Here is a 21,075-nt window from a genome sequence, read left to right as displayed (position 1 = left end):
CTGCTCGCCTTGAGAATGGACAAGGTGATGAGATGCCACCTGCCCGTTCCTTCAGTATACTTGCAAGGAGAATGGACTGCACTGGTTCTGTTCACACAATAGCAACAAGACCATAGCTCGCTAGAAGAGCATCTCTCCAGCATGCAGAAGGTCCTGGGTTCTGTCCCCGGCATCTCCTGGTAGGGCTGGGAATGTCTCCTGTCTGGAGAGCTGCTGCCAGTCAGTGTAGACAATACTGAGCTAGATGGACCAATGGATCTAACTCAGTATAAGGCAACTCCTTGTGCTCCTACAAATGAGCTCCCAGCTGGGAGGTCCCTAGCTGAAATCTCAGCTCAGTTAGCATTGCCCTGACTGGCTTTAAACAAACCATTTTACTCTCTGTCTCAACCACAGACACCCCTTCCCCAGTCTATAGCATGGGGATGACAGTGCAGGCCTATCTTCTCAAGGCTGTTGTAGGAATAACGGCTAAAACACGTTCGAGGACCTAGGAAAAGTGCTTTAGAAATACGAAGTGCGACTGTTTTCAAGGGCGGAATCATTACTGCTCCCTTTCAGTGGCATGGCCAAGTGGAGGTGGACTGTAGAGCAGGGCTAGGGAACCTGCGGCCCTCCAGCTGTGGTTGGACTCCAGCTTGCATCAGCTCCAGCTGGAGGGCTACAGGTTCCTCCAAACCTGCTGCAGCATCTCTGCAAGTCTCCCTTATCAGCATCAATGGAGGAGCAACTGCTGTATCCCCACGCTCTGGACCAAATGGAAGGGATGTGAAGCAACTTGTACAGGCTCTAGTACTGCCCCTCCTGCAAAGCAGTCAATCAGACCTTGATCTGGGACTATCTGCCTGACTATCCAGTCAGCTGGATGTCAGATCAGATAGCAGTCGTCTAAGGTGCTGGTCAATCCTTCCAAATCTCTCTAAGGCCAATGCATGAGATCTGAGCAGAGTTTCAGACTAGGTCAGGTGCAGGTTGGAGGTTCTCTTGAGTTTTGAGGGCTAAATACCACCCTACATAAATGGAATGAGCTAGAGGTAAGATTTTAACAATGGGTAATCTTTTTTAAAAATCTCTTAAATATTGGTTAGGTTAGGAAAAATCCACTTATCTCCAACAGCCTTTGTAAATTATACCCGTTGTGTTTTTTCCTATTGTGATAAAAAAACGAGAAATGAAATAATTGGCTGAAGCTTTAAAATGTAGTCTGAGAATCCCTTCCTTTTCTGCCTCTCAAATATTCTGTAGCTTTTTATTTTATTTTGAAAAGTTTTTGCCTTTTTTCGGTTGGGGGGGCTGGATCTTTTCAAGCTTTCAAAAAAGAATAGTAAATTCGTATGCATGAAACTGACTGCAAAGAGCAATTAGTCCTTCATTAATATGCAAATTTGGTCCAATGCAAATTCATCTATGTATGCGGTTTTAAATATGCAAGCCGGTCTTGCTGTGCTAGAAAACCCAGATGCTTTTATTAACTTTGAAATTGAGGGATTTGGTTAATGATATTGTTGACAAGAAAAACTTGAATAAATTTGACGACTTGCCGTCTTCCATATTAGCAGAGGCTCTTAGGAAGGGGGAAAAAATCCAAGTCAAATGCCAATTTTATCTGGTAATTTTCCCATTACCAAACTAGGAATAAATGTCAGATATGAAGTAATAAGAGCTGGAAATCCTAATGTAGCTGTCCCAAGACCTGAAAACACTCCCCAAAGATCCAGCCGTTTTATACCCAGAGGGTAAAGCCATCTGTATCAGCTCTGTGAGCAATATTCCGCTTGGAGGTTTAATATTGGGGAGTTAGATTGTTTTTGTTTGGGAGGAAATAGATGCGCCTTGGAATTTTAAAAAGCTAACACTTTCACAGGTGGCTGTTATCACCAGTTGCTTCCACACTTGGCCCTTGTTCTGGAATTGCTATCCTTTCTCCTCTACTTTAATGGAGAATCCCAGCGATGTTGATAAATGGGTGCAGCCCAGGTTCCTCTGTGCTGTCCTGCCTCAAGGATGGAGAACCTGTTGCCCTTTAGATGTTGCTGGACTCCCATCATCCCTAACCATTGTGCCTGCTGGTCTGTGCCAAGCTCCAGGAGGGATGCCCTCAGGGAGCTGGGGTCTCAGTCCAAGCATTATAAAGCTTTTACCAGAACACTTACCCAAGAGAGCAAGGTTCAAAGGTGCAGCATTGTCCCTAGAAGCCAAGGTCAAGGGATGGGGAAATGTAAGTGTTATGTATGCCAGCATGGTTGCTCGAGAGCTAACAGGCAAGACCCCCACTGGTCTTTTCAAGGCTTTATTATCGGTGCAAAAACATTCACAGTGCAGAACGTCTCAATTCCATGTCTGCTCAGTCACTATCAGAATCTGGGAGTGGGCGGTCCTTAAACTTTCCCCGGCAGAGCAGTCTTTTGACCCCCATCCTACGCCTCCCCTCTCTGCACATAAACCAACTGCGCAGAGGACGTGGGCAAAGGGGGACCTGCCTCCCCCCCCCCCCCCCGCTTTGCTCAGGCTCGGTGTTGTGGCTCTCCCTTGCAACCTCCGAGCCCTGCATCCCTTCCCCACTGGAGGCGTGGCTTCCCTCCTCCCCGGAGGAAGAACTGCTTCTCACTATCTTCTCCTGTAACCCAACTGCCCTTCCACCTCTCGCCTCTGAGCTGATGGCAGTTCCCTGACAGTAAGGAATGTAGGAAAGTGCCTTATACCAAGTGAAACCATTGGTCCTTCAAGTCTAAGGTTGTCTACACTGATGATCAGCAACAGCTTTTGGGTTTTTTTGGCAGGAGTCTTCTGCATGCAGAGCAGGTGCTCTGCCACTAAGCTACGGCCCTTCAGATGTCTCTTGACTGCAACTCCTGTCATCCCTAACCATTAGCCAGGCTGGTTGGGGCTGATGGGAGCTGGAGTACAACAAAATCTAGAGAGCCATGGCTTCTCCATGGAGGGTTGCTGGTTTTTGTTTTTAGCACCAGCCTATTCAGTGGAAAATATGCCACCTTGTACCAGGTCTGACCATCTTGCCCAGCTACTCTGACTGGCAGCAGCTCTTCACGGTGCTGGGCCTTTCCCACCACTCGCTGCGTGGTCTTTCAAACTGGAGATGCTGGGGACTGAACAGGGCACCTTCTGTGTGCAAACATACACTGAGCTAGAGGTCAGCGTTAAAGCTATGGTTTTCCCAGTAGTGATGTATGGAAGTAAGAGCTGGACCATAAAGAAGGCTGATGCTTTTGAATTCTGGTGCTGGAGGAGACTCTTGAGAGTCCCATGGACTGCAAGAAGATCAAACCTATCCATTCTTAAGGAAATCAGCCCTGAGTGCTCATTGGAAGCACAGATCCTGAAGCTGAGGCTCCAATACTGTGGCCACTTCATGAGAAGAGAAGACTCCCTGGAAAATACCCTGATGTTGGGAAAGATGGAGGGCACAAGGAAAAGGGGACGACAGAGGACGAGATGGTTGGATAGTGTTCTCGAAGCTACCAGCATGAGTTTGACCAAACGGCGGGAGGCAGTGGAAGACAGGAGTGCCTGGCGTGCTCTGCTCCATGGGGTCATGAAGAATCGGACATGACTAAATGACTAAACAACAACAACAGAGGTCAGCCGGTACCCCCTGATACAGCACCCAAAGTAATGTCTATAGACATAGAAAGCTGCCTTATATTGAGTCAAACTATTGGTTCATCTTGCTCAGTACTGCCTACACTGACAGGCAGCCGCTCTCCTGGGTTTCAGACAGAAATCTCTCCCAGTTCTACCTGGCATGAGGAACTGAACAGGGGACCTTCTAACTGCAGAGCACACGCTCTGTCCCTGAGCTGTGGCCCTTCCCCAAACCTCTTGGGACAAATTCACAATTTGGACCTGAGGCTCCTTTGCCTGAGAACACAATAGCCCAAGAGTTGCCTCTGAAGTGGTGCGTTTGAGTGCACTATGCCGTTATTTGCAAAGCTGCTGAAATCAAAACGACCTGAGAAGTTAATAGATTATGGTGCTCCCCAAATAGCTGTTTGATTCCCATGGCTTTCCTGGCACAGCTGTTTGGGATATAAATCCTGACAGTCAGAAATGGTTAGTTTCTAAATCCTTGATGTGCTACGCTCGGCAAAGAACCGTTGGAACAGTTAAGGCAGCCCGGGTGGCAAAGGCAGTGAGAGTGGAGGCGGAATATGTAACAGGGTCTGCAGCAGGCTTGGCTCTCGGTGCTACGGTATTTAAAGTTGCAGATGTCAGCGGCATTGTGGGCCAGAGCTGTGCATGCTCCAAACTTGGAAGTTAAAAAGGGATATCTGCAGCAAAAGAAATGTGAATTCTGCAAAGGAGGTGACCCAAGGACGCAAGTCATTTGGGGGGCAGCAGGAGTTTTTGTGGTGCCAATGGAGCAGTGTTAGGCATCATCAGCCGCAAAAAATTTTAGTCTGTCATGTCCCCTGCATCTCAGAGTTCTCACAAAAGAGGGTATTTGAGTTGCCATGCCCAAGGAAGACTCTCCAGGGTCCACCTTTGGGCCCTGCCAGCTGGAGGACATAGACTTATGCCTCTCCCTCAGTTTGCATACCCAGAGGATAAGGGCCCCAATCACAGAGCCCTGTCCTCGGCACTGCAAATGGTCACAAATACGAAATCGGACAAGGTCCCTCTGAGGACTGCCAGCTCTTCTCAGAGGGTGGGGCCAATCACAGAACACACCTTGCCTGCCTTTATAATGGTATCTGTTGACTTCCGCTCCTTTCTAGTTTGGAGACTGCCAGGGCTGTCTTAAGCATATGCGGCACCGGGGTGCAAAGATCCGCCTGGTGCCCCCGCCCCCGGTTGCCCAGTCCCAGGCATGCAGAAGGGCAGAGCCGGCCAGCTGCCTCAGCATCTCGCTGGCTTGGTCGCCCCTGAATTCGCTGTGCAGAGCCTCCCGCAGCAGAAGAGCCTGCAGCGGCGCTCCGACTGACGGGCGGGCTCTTCCCCGGACTCAACTCTCGGGCCCTGGGCTCTCGGCCTGGCACCCAGGTGCCCCACATCCCTTGCGCCTATGGGTAAGACGGCCCTGGGGACTGCTCTCCAGGATAAGACTCCCTGGGACAGTTTGTGAAGAATATGAGACTCTATGAAAGGCTGTAGCTGCAACGTGATCGCATTGTCACCAGTAGGTGGTGGTAATGGGGCCTTTCCTTGGCCTTTCTATACACCATGAAACCCAAGTAGGAGAAGGAGCTCCTTGTTGTGGCAACATCTCCCTGTGTTGCCTGGTTAAGGAAAGAAACCCCAGTCCACAGAGACTTCCTGGAAGCTTTCGAAGCTGCTGATCCGGCTACCCAAAATCGTACACCCTGCGATTTAGCCCTGAGGAGCCTCTGCTTACTGAAACAACCCCTAATGTGATGCCGAAAGCCAAGCTTTCCCCGAAGCAAGTCCTAGACACTTGCAAAACAGGAGGTGCCTGCGGTGGAGAGTCTCAATGGCATTGCTCCTCTCTGCTATTTTTTTGTTGGCATCCGTCTGTCTCAGGAAAGAATGGAGTTCGCCTTCGGGGATGAGGTCAAACTGTTGGAAGGTTACAGCGCCTGCTGTGGCTGTAGAGACCGATGTGGGAGAGACATGTTTTGTTGCAGTCGGGGCAGAGGAAGGCGCCCGGTTGCGCTGCTCAAATGCGCCATGGCGTTTCTTCTCTCTGCGCTCCTCCCAGTGGTCATTATCACAGGGGGAAAGGGAGTGCCACTGGTGTTGTGCAGACCCTGTTCGTTTTGGTGAGGGTTGTGTGTGGTCAGCTCGTAATGACCTCCCTGTTGAGAAGAGCCAATGGCCAGCCTGAGTGGGCAGAAGGCACTTTCACTACCATGGAGCAGAGCTGGTCCGAACCCCAGCAGCATCTGTCGGTCTCCCTCAATGAAAACTTTTGGCTGCTGCTGGGGCACCAGCAACCTCTGCGATGCACTAAAGAATCCTGGGGGTTGAACTGAATTGGATTATGTGGTGCAGCCATGTTGGAGTGGCAAAATGCCACGGCTTGGCCTTGACTATGCACACTGAAATGCATTATGCAAGGGTGTGTGTGTTTTTAATAAACAATATATGCTTGCTTTTCATTATGCGGTTCCTGAAACCCGTGGGAGAGAGATGAGCCTGACAGCAATGTGTGGTTATATAACAAATGCAACATAACTCTTCCCCCCTCCTGAGCCCAATCTAGTACACATTGTTAAACTATGGAACTCACTGCCACAGGAGGCAGGGATGCCCACCATCTTGGATGGCTTTAAACGCAGATTGGACATCTCTATAACTCTGCCTCCATCTCTCAAAGTTCTTACAGTGTGCCCAGTTTTGTGTCTGCCTGGCTTTGAGCCTGCAGGGCTAAGCCCTTCCCCACCTGACCAACCACGGGCCAAGTTTGATAAGTGGGCGGGGCCACCCCTTTGTCAGTCACCTGACACCGGGTGTCCCCTTTTCCTTTCCCGCGTGGTTTGAAATCAAACTCTGCAGACCAATGTTTGATATACTTTAGTCATTTAAGTATTGGTTTATCATTACCGTTTCTAAGCAGCAATATGATGTACAGAAATGAGATTCGCACTGAAATGGTGAAGAATTTCCATAAGGACCTTAAAAACCAACCGCAAGGTGGTGTGGAAATATGGGCAGCTGAATTTAAGATGGGGAAACTGAGAGAAACTGAAGCTGACAGATTTTTCCCATTTCTACCCCAAATCCAGCTCCCTGCAGACCTTTCGTTCACCTGGGCCTGAGGAAAAACATTCAATGTTTCACCCATGTTATTGAATCAATAGTTGTCCACGCATAGCAGTAATAACTTGAGGGGGCTCTTCTTGCTAAGTTTGTGTTTGTGTGTGTGTTCAGGAGATTAATAACCACTCCTTCTGCCTTGGAGTTTATTAGCTCGAGGAGTATTTATTACCTCATAAGCACAAAACCCCTCTGGTTACCATCTAATTAAACTCCAATTCAGTGCATGCAGTATTAGGGGGAATTGTATTAATAGTAAATTTCAGAGGAAAAGACAGGGAACAGAGATTACCTGTTGGATTAATCTCCCCTCTCTTTTGCAGAAACTGCGTAAGAAGTGGGGTGCACAACACGCCTTTGTTTCAAGGGGTGCCGAGTCCTGTGAGTACTGAACAAAATTACCTTATTGCTTTAGATGAGGAACTGGATGGAAAATATACACTGGGGGGAAGCTTCTGAGTGACATCATTTTTGAGAATGGCCCGTGTTTAGGTGGGAGAGGGGGGTTCTTGTTAGAAGCTCTCTTGGGAGGGGGAGGTTGGTCAAAGTCCTAGCCTGAGCATCTTCATTAAAGGCAAAATACAGATGTGAAAAATAAGTACAGTACTGAGCTAGACAAGTAAGACTTTAGGCTCTGGTGGTTAATCAACCAAAGCTTTTGTTGATTGACCTCTAGGGCCAAAAGCCTAATCAGCTGAAGGTGTGGGGGTGTTTTTCAGCCTGAGGGCCACATTCTTTTGTGGGCAACCTTTCAGGGGCCACATGCCAGTCGTGGGCAGGGTCAGAGGCCAAAGTGGGCAGAGCAACAAATGGAAACTTTGCACATCAGGCTAGTCACACACTCCTCTCTTGAAGGTCACATCTTGGGGATAGCTCAGTAGGTAGAGCACAAGGCTCTTCATCTGAGGGTTGTGGGTTCGAATCCCATGCACGCCAAAAGATTCCTGCATGGCAGGGGTTGGACTAGATGGCCCTTGTGGTTCCTTCCTACTCTATAAATCCATGATTTTATGATTCCGTCCTTCATCCAGGCCAAAGAGGCATTGCCAGAATTCAAGGGCACATTCTAGCCAGGCAAAAACACTTGAGGGTGTGAAAGAGGGTGTGGCCTGGGCGTGGCCTGGGCAGAGTGGGTGTGTGATGGGGGTGGGGAGTCCTGAGGGCCAGATAGAGAGGATTGGAGGGCTGCATTTGGCCTGAAGTACCAGTGGAGCCAGAATCTTTAACTAGTTGATCTAGCCATTGAACTAATTAAAACTTGGAGCCGTTAGTTACTAGGTCAGTTTTTAATGTGATTTGCAGAATTAATTTGGTGCTTCTGTTTCTTTGGCTTGGAGGCAGACCAGCATCCCTGTCCGTACCCTTTTTGTTAAAATCTCCCCACACCATTTATTGGGGGGGGGGGAGAGAGGAGAGAGAGAGAGAGAGAGAGAGAGAGAGAGAGAGAGATGTCCTCTCTACCTCTTTTGGCACTGGTTCCTCGTAGAGCTGACAGAACTAATTTTATTCTCTTTTGTCCTTTTCTCCGTGATGTAATCCTGCAGTTGGCATTTGCAGGATCCATATGTCAAATTGTGGAATGCTCCTATCCGCAATTGGCTTGCTTTGTTTTTTTCTCTTCCTTTTTTGTGTGTGTGCACGACCTCCTGGCTGATGATGGCACAAACAGGATATTGTAGCCGTAATATTGCAGATTTTCAGTTGTCTGCTTTTAAACCTCCCTGGGTTCACGTTAGCCTTTTATTATTATTTTTTTCACGGACAAAGAGAGCAGGGAGAGGTGGTTCTTTTACACAACCAAAATTACTGTTGTTATGACAGGGGCTGTGTAGGGAGGTGAGAGAGCCCGCACACTTCAGGGATCCCTGTGTGGACCGAGTCTCTGTGTCTGTGAAATGGGCACATTGCCATGCTACCTGTCATCAGTAATAGGCAGGATTTGGCCGTGGTCACCCTTTAATAGTCCTTTGCTTTCCCCCAATAGAAGTGAATATCAATTACTCACTTAGGCTGCACTCCTAACTGTACAGCAGATTCATGCCATTCATTTCAAGCACATTCAACGTACATGTAAAGCACAGAGCTTCTTCCCAAGCCATCCTGGGAAGTGTAGTTAGTTAAGGGTGCTGGGAGTTGTAGCTCTGGGAGGGGGAGATGACAGTTCACAGAATTCTTTGGCAGTGGGGAATCATCTGCTTTAAATGTGTATTGAATATGTTGGTTGGCAAGAAGAAATAGGGATATAAAAGGAGAATTCCCTGGATGCCAAGATCCAGGTTTGGGGCAAGAATGTGCTTGAAATGTCTGGATCTGCCCCTTGTGTGGGGTTTAAAAACAAAACAAAAGCACACGGTATCAGCAAAGCAGCTTTTTTGACATTACAGTGGCACCTCGGGTTACATACGCTTCAGATTACATACGCTTCAGGTTACAGACTCCGCTAACCCAGGAAAAAGTGCTTCAGGTTAAGAACTTTGCTTCAGGATGAGAACAGAAATCGTGCTCCGGCGGCGCGACAGCAGGAGGAGGCCCCATTAGCTAAAGTGGTGCTTCAGGTTAAGAACAGTTTCAGGTTAAGAACGGACCTCCGGAACGAATTAAGTACTTAACCTGAGGTACCACTGTATTGTTGTTGTTGTCGTATTTATTCATTTATTCATAAAATCTATACACCACTTGATTGTAAAAAAGATGCTTCAAGGCAGTTTACAAAAGATAAAACAGTAAAATCAATAAAAACTTGCAGCCATACCTCAAAACATACAATTACTAACATTGATTAAAATTACCTCAACTTTCGAAGTTTCCGGGCAGGTTTGTCTAAACAAGAACGTTTTTAGCAGGTGCCAAAAAGAGTACTGTGGAGAAGACGCCTGCTTGATATCACCCAAAATGGAGGCGATCTGGCCTGAAATCAGTGCCAATGGTGGCAGCACTTTTCCGCCACTGGTGGACGCAGCAGAGTAGGCGGGGTGCCCACAGAGATGCCACCGCAGGGGCTTCTGCTGCCTGAGGCAGCAGCTTCACTTTGCCTAATAACTGGGCTGGATCTCTCTCTCTCTCTCTCTCTCTCTCTCTCTCTCTGTGTGTGTGTGTGTGTGTGTGTGTGTGTGTCTTCAAGAATAGAATAGAAACTAGGGAAGGAAGGACAGGAATGGTGAAGCTGGAGAAGCTGTGATGTAAATACATCTCTTGGTGGGAATGTGGTGTTGATGTGCAACCTGGTCATCAAGGCCTGTGAGTCATAACAATGCAGATTATCTCAAAATACCCCCCCCCCCCTTCTTAATGAGAGTTTGGGTTGTCCTTCTGGAAGACATAATGTTTTTGATACGATGTGTTTGCAAGGAATTTCTACAGGGCATAACCACCCGACCTGTGAAGGATGTCATGTCTGAAGGTTTGCAGAAAAAGAGGCTCCGGCTTCTAGCCACGTACGGCAGTCTTGTTACCGAGGTGTGGGATGGCCATTACTTTGACGATGAGCGGCAGGAGTTGCCAGTAAGTTGAACACTCATGTAATTATAAATCCATAACAGACATTTCTTTCACTGTGTAGCTTCTCACAGATCCTCCATCTGTCCCTTATGTGTAGGTATTTATTTACTTTCCATTGTTTTAGAGCAATTTTCAATCCCAACCTTCAGCAAGACTTCTTGTTGTTGATATTGTTTGTTTGTTTACGATCCACCTTTCCTCCTTAGATCCCAGTGCAGATAACAACATTAAAACATAATATCAAAAACAGTTGCTCTCGGGGTAACTAACAACCATTTATCCCCACAACAGCTCTGTGAGGTGGGTTAAGCTGAGAGGTAACAGTTTGTCCCAAGGTCACCCAGTGAGCTTTGTGGCTGAATGAAGACCACAGTTTTCATCTCTAGGGTCCTAGTCCAACACCCTAACCCAGCCTGTCCCAATCTGGTGTGCTCCAGAGATTTGGGACTCCATCTTCCATCAGCCCAAGAGGTTTTTGCATTACAACTCTTATCATTCCCAGCCAGCATGCCCAACAGTCAGGGATGATGGGAACTGAATGAAAAGGAGGTGCATTGCCATGTTAAGCAGGGTTGTGTGAAGGGGGCAAGATTTGGACCAATCCGTCAAACAAAGTCATCTGTCTGGTAAAGGTAAAGGGACCCCTGACCATTAGGTGCAGTCATGACCGACTCTGGAGTTGCGGCGCTCATCTCGCTTTATTGTCCGAGGGAGCCGGCGTACAGCTTCCGGGTCATGTGGCCAGCATGACTAAGCCGCTTCTGGCGAACCAGAGCAGCACACGGAAATGCTGTTTACCTTCCCGCCGGAGCGGTACCTATTTATCTACTTGCACTTTGACATGCTTTCGAACTGCTAGGTTGGCAGGAGCAGGGACCAAGCAACGGGAGCTCACCCCATTACGGGGATTCGAACCGCCGACCTTCTGATTGGCAAGTCCTAGGCTCTGTGGTTTAACCCACAGCGATAGGCATTGCCAAATAAAGTCATGCTTCCCTGGGGCTGCATCCGTACCATACATTAAAAGCTCTGTTATACCACCTTAAGAGACATGGCTTCCCCCCATTGTGTGAACTGTGGTTTGTTAAGGGTGCTGAGTTAGGAGGCCCCCTTTTGTTAGGAGACCCCTCATTCCCCACAAAAAAGCTACAATTCCCAACGTTCCTTGGGAAGAAGAGGAAGTGATTCTTAAACTAGTCTGAGAATTGTAGCTCTGTAAGGGGGAATAGGGACCTCCTAACAACTCTTAGCACCCTTAACAAACTACAACTCCCAGGATTCTTTGGGGGAAGAAGCCATGACTGTTTAAAGTGGTATGATATTACTTTCAATTTGTACTGCAGATGGGGGAAATGAGTGGCTTGATACAATGTTTATTCATGTATCACAAACGTACTCTAAATGGCAACAATGGCAACAAAATCCATTGGTTTAGCAGTCCCCTTAGTGCTTAAGAGCATCCTGTTGGGTATTTTTTAATGCAACACTCTTGAGATCTGGCCCCAACAGCCCCAGCCATTAGGCCCAATGGTCAGGGACCCTGGGAATTGTAGTCCAAAAAATCTGGAGGGCACCAAGTTGAGGAAGGTCGCTCTGACCACTACCCTTTTCTGGTTTGCAGAGAAGAGATGTGTAGAGGTTCTTACAAGCCAAGCTTAATTACACAAGAAGTTCAGGACACGGCTGGGAATGGAGTGGAGTGGTGGATTTTTAAAAAAGACAAACCCTTATTGGGCTCAAGGGTCCAAGAAAGTGGCTTTTGGATTAGAGAAAATCTAGGCTACTTAGTATGTAAGAGTTCGATTTCTTTTTGTAGATGGTGCTTTTGGGTGTCTTAAAAAGGATGCTTAAATCGAGCGGCTTCTGGCATCCGGCAAGGGTTGTTTGACTGCACCAGCAGCCAGCAAACCCTCACACTTTGGTACTTAACTTATTGCCAGTCCACAGAGGATAGAGAGGGAGTTGTTGGGGTCGTTGTTTTGCCTCTCCCCACCCACCCGCTCAGGCACCCCAGCTTCAAATTAAAGCCTATGAATTACTATAACAAAACGGTGTGCGGCAACAGTTAAGCGTTTGCCAGTTAAACTGGAGGTCTATGAAAACTCCTCCTTTATAATATATGGGGCACTGAGACCCTGGGCAAATTAACTGCAGTCGCATGCAGCAGGAAAAACAAATGCTACTAACGAATTGCTTAAGGAGCGGGATCTTTTTGTTCCCTATTGGAATAACAAAAATAAACATAAGAATCTTAGGAAGCTGCCATATACTGAGATGCTTGGTCCATCGAGCTCAGCATTGCCTATTCCAGGGATGAGGGAGCTGTGGCCTTCTGGCTGTTGTTAATAATAATAAGAATAAGAATAAGAATAATAAGAATAAGAATAATTAATACCCCGCCCTCCCCCCAGCCAAGGCCGGGCTCAGGGCGGCTAACAAGCAATAATAAAAACAAGTTGAATGAATACAACTTAAGAACAAGATTAAAATACATTAAAATATTGAAACATTAAAATACTAAATGCAGCCTCATCACAAGAGGAGAAAGGAAAAAGAAAAAGGAAAGAGGGGGAGGGAATCAAATGGGCTCCAAGCCAAAGGCCAGGCGGAACAACTCTGTCTTACAGGCCCTGCGGAAAGAAATCAGATCCTGCAGGGCCCTGGTCTCATGAGACAGAGCGTTCCACCAGGCCGGAGCCAGTGTTGAAAAGGCCCTGGCTCTGGTTGAAGCTAATCTAACTTCCTTAGCGCCCGGGACCACTAGGGTGTTGCTATTTATGGACCTTGAGGCTCTCCGTGGGGCATACCGGGAGAGGCGGTCCCGTAGGTACGAGGGTCCTAGGCCGTGAAGACCTTTAAAGGTTGTTGCCCTCCGACTCCCATCAGCCCCTTTCCCAAGGGTTAAGGGTGATTGGAAAGCTACTGGCAGAGGCAACCTTTCCTCCTTTTAGCTGACTGTATGTAATCCTTTTCGGATGAAGAGCCAGGTACAAATGCACTCAATAAAGAAACAAATTGCGGAAGATTAAGGGCTTCCTGCCCGCCTCCCTGTTTCTGCAGGAATCAGTGGTCCAGCCATGCTTCCTCTGAGGTGCGGTAATTTCTGCTGCCTCTCTAGATCCAGTCTCTAGATCCGATTGATCCAGTCGCAGTCTGTGTAGACATATGGCATGAGCAGCTGCCCTCAGCAGAGGCTGAATGGAAGGAGGCAAGCTGAAGGCAGTGACTCATGAAGAAATTCAGCAGTCAGCCTCCTCTGAGGTCAGGTAAACCTACCGAGTCGTGAATGATTCACACACACACACACACACACACACACACACACACACACACACCTGGTATAGAGACTCGGCAGGATTATGGATTATGCACCCTCGGCGGAGTTGATTTGAAGGAGGCAAGGTCAGAGCAGTGACTCAGGCAGGGACACGACAGGTAGCCCCCTTTCAGATGAGGTCATTCTTTTCCATCACTTGGGAGTGACCAAATGGTCCGAAGGCACCAGGTGCATTCACATGGCAAGACTGCCTGTCCTCAGTAGAGGCTGATTGAAAGAAGATGTAAGCTCAGAGCTCTGAAGATCAGTTAATCATACAGATATTTGGAAAGCATCCTCCCCTGGGGGTTGGTTATTTGGGCTTCAGGGCCTTTTGAATTTAGTTTCTTGCAACCCTCTCATGAAGTTTTGTCTTTGAAAAATCGCTTTAATGTAGGTTCTCAATGACCTCCTATCTGTCGACAAAACAAGGAAATTTTTGGCAGCTCGAGCCAGCAAGAGGGGCAAGGAAATGTCACAGCTTGTTCTGAAAACCCTGGATAAAAAAACAAAAAAACTGGGTTGCACCAGCCTTGAATATCTGCAGCAAGAGCATTTTTACAAGCAAACAATGGGGGCCGTTTTTTACAATGTTGTGGTAAGTGCAGAAATGGAAAGTGTAAAAAGCATATAATACAGTGCAAAGCATTCAACACTTATTTTATATATAGCATATGGAGATATTCCAGCAGCTCTGGAGGTCTTAGGGGTTCAAACAACAAAATAAATATTTGGACTCATCCACAACAAACATTCAAAGGACATTTCGTGCACGTGGTTTCTCCCAAAGATTCCTGGGAACTGTCCTTCATTGGGGTGCTGGGAGGGGTAAACTACAGTTCCCATGATCCTTTGGGGGAAGCCATGTGATGTAAATGTGGAAGTGATGTGTGGTGTGTGTCATGCAAATAGGGCTGATCATTATCTGGATCACAGCTGAAAAGGTGACAGAGCGTAACACTTTCCTCTGTTGCAGTCTTCTGGGAAAGTTGGCCCACTCAGGAAGCTGCAGTTTGCATTTGAGGGAGGCACCCCCCCCCCCATTCGTGCCACTGGAGGATTTTCCTCTTAACACAGCTCCAGAGTTAGAATTTTATTTGGGATTGCATGGGGGTGGAAAGGGTTAACTCCCCCCTCCCCACAATGGGTCCTCCTCCTCTCTCTTGCGTGTGGGGGAGCACCCTGTTGTAACAGTTAATAAAGGTCAGGCTTACTAGCTGCTTTGCTTCTCAATATTCTCTGGTTGGTCTCTCTTTTTTTCTCCTACCAATGGAGAACCTACAAAAGGACTCTACAGTATATGGGCTCTTGGGTACCCCGTAAGGGAAAAGGAGCAGGTTTTTTCTTATATCAGCTGGAATGTAGCCGGCTGCCTAAAGGTCACACATGGACCCACATTTGCCTCTTGCCCCGCCCACCTTTGGAATTCGGCCCCCATAAGGTTTCCCATGATGGCGTGTGGCCCCCTGGGGCTGAGTAAGCTTCCCTGGCCTTGCCTTAGGTGCCCTTTCAATGCATCCGGTTCTGATCCCCTGGGCTAGGGCTGCCTAGTTCTGATGCTTCTATCATTTCTTCTGGTGGTAGCCAATATGTGATCCCTTCTAGATGTTTGCTGGGCTCCAGCCCCCGACATCTCTGACCGTTGGCCACTCTGACTGGGGCCGATGGGAGTTTTAAGCCCAGCAACTTCTGGAGGGCTGCTGGTTCTGCATCTCTGGACAAAATGAACACGGTGTCCATTGCATTGCAGGAAACAGCACTCATGAATGCAGGATATGGCCCACTGTGACTCATCATCTTTAACAGCGTCCGTGAAGGAAAGAGGAGTATGGGAAGCTTAATTCTGTGCGGCGGAACTGTGAATCCAGGAATGTGAGGAAGAAGAGAAAATTTCCATAGCAGTAGTTCGCCCTCACATTTCCAGCACCCTTAAACTACAGTCCCCAAGATTATTTGAAATGCGCATTGAACATGCTTTACATGTAATGTGTGGCTCTGTGTATACACACACACACACACACACAAATAAATCTCAGACTCGCAATCTGTGCAATTTGTAAAAGATTGCAAGATGCAACAGAATCCTTTGCATGTCTGCCCATAAATAAGTCCCAACAAGTCCACTGGAACTGACTCCCATATATAAGTGTGTATGGGATTGTGGCTTTAATGTAGCAGTAATGGTCTCCAGCGGCAAAAGCAATTCTTTCTGCCTCCTTAACTCCCCATGCTTAAAATCAGCGTGCTTCATTTACTAATGGTTCAACATGTTCCTTTGTTACATTTCTGATGATAAATGGGAGGTTTCTGGTTTCAGCAGGGGTGGTGAGAGAAGCTATCTCATTTAATCAATTGAAGTCAATCTTGTAACCATGTTCTATCCATTGGGAAATCTTAAAGCGGGGGGGGGGGGGCGGGGAGAGAGAGAGAGAAGTAGGTTATTCAGACAAGAAGGCTTGTGTCACAGTTTTGCTTCTGCACCTCCTGAAGTGATCAGAGGAAGGGGGGGGGGATCCAGTCTGCTGCAGCTGTTTATCTGAATACAGTGGTACCTCGGGTTAAGTACTTAATTCATTCCGGAGGTCCATTCTTAACCTGAAACTGTTCTTAACCTGAAGCACCACTTTAGCTAATGGGCCCCCCCGCTGCTGCCGCACGATTTCTGTTCTCATCCTGAAGCAAAGTTCTTAATCCGAGGCACTATTTCTGGGTTAGCGGAGTCTGTAACCTGAAGCGTATGTAACCCGAGGTACAGTCATACCTCAGGTTGAATGTGCTTTGGGTTGAGCGCGTTTGAGTCGCGCTCCGCGGCAACCCGGAAGTAACGGAGTGTGTTACTTCCGGGTTTCACCACTTGCACATGCGCAAACACTCAAAATGACGTCATGCGCAGAAGCAGTGAAAAGCGATGCGTGCGTGCACAGACATGCCGTCGCTAGTTACGTTTGCTTCTAGATGCGAACAGGGCTCTGGAACAGATCCCGTTCGTATGCAGAGGTACCACTGTATGTCTAATCCAGGCATTTCCATCCTTTTGGGGGTTTGTGACTCTTATCCCTTCCGGTCACTTCTATCTTCCCCCCTCCATATTAGACCCCCCCCGTGCCCCCCCGCACAAGAGAGAGAGCGAGAGAGCGCATATTTCACTTTCCCAAAGTGGTTGAGGAAAAGTAGGAACTGGATGAATTAATCTGAGCTCTGAAAGAGTTGAAAAAAACCAGGAGGGAGAGTCACACTTCCAGCTTTCTCTTTTAGCTCTGCATATTTTTTCAAGGGAGAAAAAAGTAGCCACTCTCCCCTCCACAGGGCAGGCAAGGTGGTGAGTCCATTCCTCACTTTGCTTCCCTGCCTTTGTGCTTCCCACAGTCTACTTCTGCCACACATGCCCCTCATATTCCTACCAGTGGCAGGGTGGTAGCGGAGATCAAAGGCTTTGTGAACACCTGAAGGGCACCATGTTGGCAACCCCTGGTCTAATCTTATCTGCCATGAGCAGGGCCTGAGCATGGAACAGCAGGGGAGGCAATGCTTTATCTGGAGGCTGACCTACTTAACAAGGCTGTTGTGAAAGGTGTCTGATAACATGTATTTGTGTTTAGCACTTTGCGCACTGAGAGAGTGAGAGACCTCCTCCTTGTGCCCTGAAATCATCTGGGGAGACCCTCCGTTAGGCATCCCTTATTTATGTACTACCATTTTCACCACAGTAACTAAGCCTAGTTCTACTGCTTGTGTTTTCTGAGTGATGTATGGAAAGCACATGAACCTGGCCTTTGGAGGGTTTGTAAGTAAACCATTTTTAACTTACCAAATGTGTGCTCTTTTCTATGCTAAGGGAAGAGGGAAGTTTCGAAACTTACAGGGACATATTTTAAAGGTCCGTGCTTGACTTTGCTGCGTATTTTGTGATTTTAAATCTCTGCTGAGGTTCTCTCTCCAAATAGCCCCAAACCTGAATCTTGGCATCCAGGAATCCTCCTTTTTGTATAGCTTTTCCCCCCCATTCCATTTCTCTATCCACTTTCTCCATGCCATACATTTTGTGCACTTCTATCATGTCGCCTCAAACCCGCCTTTCCTCTAAATGAAAAAGTCCCAGATGCTGCAACCTTTCCTTCCATCCGCTTGATCATTTGGGTTGCCCTTTTCTGAACCTTTCCCCTTTGAAGTGATGTAGAAATGTGGGGAACTGAAGACTGAAAAATAAAAGAGAAGCTGAAGACAAACCAAAACTGTCAAATTCCCCCATCCTTACAGGCAGCTAGAGCAGCAGGGATGTCTCCTGGAATCTTTCCCTCAGGGCAGTTGGTGTTAGAATGGCCAGGGGTAGGAATGGCAGTTGGATCCGGCCCTCAGGTGTTCACCTTCACCTGTCTGCCAGGCCCTCCTTCAGTCCTCCTCTGCAGGGCCGTTGGTGACAAGGATTTCCCTGGGATTTATGGAGGTGAGGCGGTGATTGGGGCTTCTTCATGAAGTCTGGCCCCCGACTCTGGAACGGCCTTCTGAGCACGGACACACCTGCCAGTGACCCTTAGCCCTCAGGTAAAGAAACAGGCTCAAATGGAGTTTTTCTTAAATTTGTGGTTGTTTTTAGAGTTTGTGTTTTCAGTGGATTGTTATTTTAATTTCCTCTGGCTACTATGTTTTTCTGTTCTTTTCACTCCTTTGGATTCCGCCCCCCCCCCCTTTGGTTTTACTGTGGTTTTATTTTGCTTCCCTGTGGTTCATTGCTTTTATTGGTGGTGTTGATGTGTAAACTTCCCTTGATTTTTTAGTAAGATGGGGTATAAATATATTACATAAATATGTTGCTGTACAAATTGGGGATGGGGAAATCTGTCCCTTTTGGTTCCTCTCAGATTCTAATTTTTCTGTCAGTTTGTTTTTCTAGGACCTAAAGCACTGTTATGGGACCTTGTATGTGTGGCAGGGTTTTCTGGGATATCTGAAGGACCATTTCTTCCATATTAACTAATTTCATCACCCTCATTTCTTCATTATTGTCCCCCAAAAAAGATGTCTAAATACATCTCTTATTTATTTCATTTCATTCTATCCTACCTTTCATCCAAGAAGCAAATGTGGTATACACCTAATGTTTATTGGATGGATTTCCCCCCTAAATTGATTTTTGAATTCTGAATTTATTGTTATTCACATTTTATACTGTATTTTATGCTGTTTTTTGTTGCATCAATTAAGTGTTTTAAATTTGTTGTTAGCCGCCCTGAGCCTGGTTTTCTGAACCGGGAAGGGCGGGGTATAAATAAAAAAAAATTATTATTATTACATAGTTCTCTTCCCATTTTTTTCCTCACAATAACCCTGTGTGGTAGGTTTGGCTGAGAGATTGAGACTGGCCCAAGGTCACAATGTGAGTTTTATGGCCAAGTAGGAATTTGAACCTAGTCCAACACTCTAACCACTACACCACAGTGGCTGTCATTCAGTGACAGTCTTTGGGAGTGACTACTGTGGCTTGGAGTAATATTTTTAAGTCATTATTAAGGTTTATTTTAAGAGGAAATATACATAGAAAGTATTGTTTTCACTGTATATTTGTAAACTGACCCAGGATGTTAACTAATGAAAGGCATATTAAAAGTTGAACAAATGAATGAATTCTAAATGCCCTGACCAGCAGCCATGCCAACAACATCTGGAGGGAAAACAATTTGGGAAAGGCTGTTCTCTGAAACCTGCCTGCCATCATCCTTCAGAACCAGCATCAGAGGTGGGGAGGGGGTGAGGAAAACATTTGTCTTCATATAACAGATCGGCGCTGCCAATTGTTTAATCCCCCCCCCCAACCTTTCCTCCTGCTACTAGAACATTTGACTCACCGGAGACATTCCAGGCTTGCAGAATCACAAATGTATTGTCTGCCAGTCTGCATTCCCTTCCTACAAGGCCATCTGCTGCACCTCAAATATTAAATGTGTGTTGTTGTCTTTTCTGAAAAAAGGAAAAATCTTTTGCATCAAACAAATCAACATTGTTGTCTGATGGTGGGGCAAGGAAGACGCTGGTATATGAGCTTGTAGGTAATTCTCTGGTTACCTGGAAGGACATATTTGGACAGTACTGGGGACAGCAATATCTTGGGGGCCACAGGTCCCCAGCCCTAGTGTAAGCACTGCTTGCCCTTTCTGAGAGGATGACTGGATAGCTCAGTTGGTTAGTGTGTGGTGCTGATAGCACCAAGGTTGCAGGTTCGATCCCCCTATGGGACAGCTGCATATTCCTGCATTGCAGGGGGGTGGATTAGATGATCCTCAGGGTCCCTTTCAAAACTCTACCATTATATTATTCTATTATTCTGTATGAACTGCATGTTGGGGTGCGATGGAGTTATCAACAAAAAAATCCATTGTGATTTGGACATGTGTTCCAGTTTTCAGTACTCTCTCTGTGTGAGACAGTGAACATGGGTTGAATTTTCAGTTGGACAGAAATCTTCACCAGGCAGATCAGAAAAGTAAGCAACAAAAATGCAAACTTTTGAGTAATATGCCTGGCTCTCCTCCTCCTGAGGACATGTGAAACTTGAAAGGCTATATAAGGTAAAGGTAAAGGGACCCCTGAGCATTAGATCCAGTCGTGGCCGACTCGGGGGTTGCGGTGCTCATCTCACTTTATTGGCCGAGGGAGCCAGCGTACAGCTACCGGGTCATGTGGCCAGCATGACTAAGCCGCTTCTGGCGAACCAGAGCAGCGCACGGAAACGCCGTTTACCTTCCCGCCAGAGCAGTACCTATTTATCTACTTGCACTTTGATGTGCTTTCAAACTGCTAGGTTGGCAGGAGCAGGGATTCGAACCACCAACCTTTTGATCGGCAAATCCTAAGCTCTGTGGTTTAACCCACAGCGCCACCCACGTCCTGAAAGGTTATATACCTTTATGCAAATAGGAACCACCCCTATATAATGAGCTCATCAGTTCTGAATATAGTAGGTTATCTGCCTCGGAGTTAATGGGTTTACGTTGCTTGCCATTATTTCGTGCCATGTCCAAAGTTATCAAACACAGGGTCCCTCTGAATGCCAGCTGCTGGGAGTCACAAATGGGAAGAGTGCTGCTGTTCTCGTGTCCTGCCGTGGGGCACCCCTTTGGGGCATCTGGGGGTCCACTGTGTAAATAGAATGCTAGACTAGATGGATCCCCTTTAGCCCGACCCAGCCGTGTTCTTCTGATGTCCTTACCTCTGCTACAATCTCAGTTAATTGATCTGTGTCAAGCGGAGCACTCAGTATGTGAATACTTTTCTGTACCTTGCAGACGCTCCTGCAATACAGGAAACATTTTGCCAATTTTGCACAGCTTATAGTAGCATGGGGAACCCTTTTCAGCCTGAGAGCCAGGTAAAGAACTGGCCCATCCTCTGTGGGCCATCCTTGACAGTTGGTGCAGGTGCTTACCTGTCAGTGATCGGACATCATTATGATGTCAGGTAACAACTTCAGAGGGACTTGCTGTTGTCACCGATCATAAGAAAATAAGACGATGTGCTCATGGATATGTTAA

The 21,075-nt window shown here is 47.1% G+C and overlaps 1 protein-coding gene across 1 annotated transcript in view; it reads left to right on the top strand.

The window, feature by feature from the left end:
- Positions 1-15,569, top strand: part of LOC114585224 (uncharacterized) — a 65,714-nt gene extending 50,145 nt beyond the window's left edge. Inside the window, exons 27-30 of the mRNA XM_028707660.2 lie at positions 7,059-7,116; positions 10,084-10,236; positions 13,947-14,147; positions 15,300-15,569. Of these exons, the coding sequence (XP_028563493.2) occupies positions 7,059-7,116; positions 10,084-10,236; positions 13,947-14,147; positions 15,300-15,338 (451 nt within the window). The 3' untranslated portion in view covers positions 15,339-15,569. The remainder of the gene's footprint in view (positions 1-7,058; positions 7,117-10,083; positions 10,237-13,946; positions 14,148-15,299) is intronic.
- Positions 15,570-21,075: the final 5,506 nt, after the last annotated feature.

This window comes from Podarcis muralis, chromosome 15 (assembly GCF_964188315.1).
Source record: "Podarcis muralis chromosome 15, rPodMur119.hap1.1, whole genome shotgun sequence".
Taxonomy (NCBI): Eukaryota; Metazoa; Chordata; class Lepidosauria; order Squamata; family Lacertidae; genus Podarcis; species Podarcis muralis.
The sequence above is the reverse complement of the archived record's forward strand: the minus strand, read 5'-3'. Positions and strand labels throughout refer to the sequence as shown.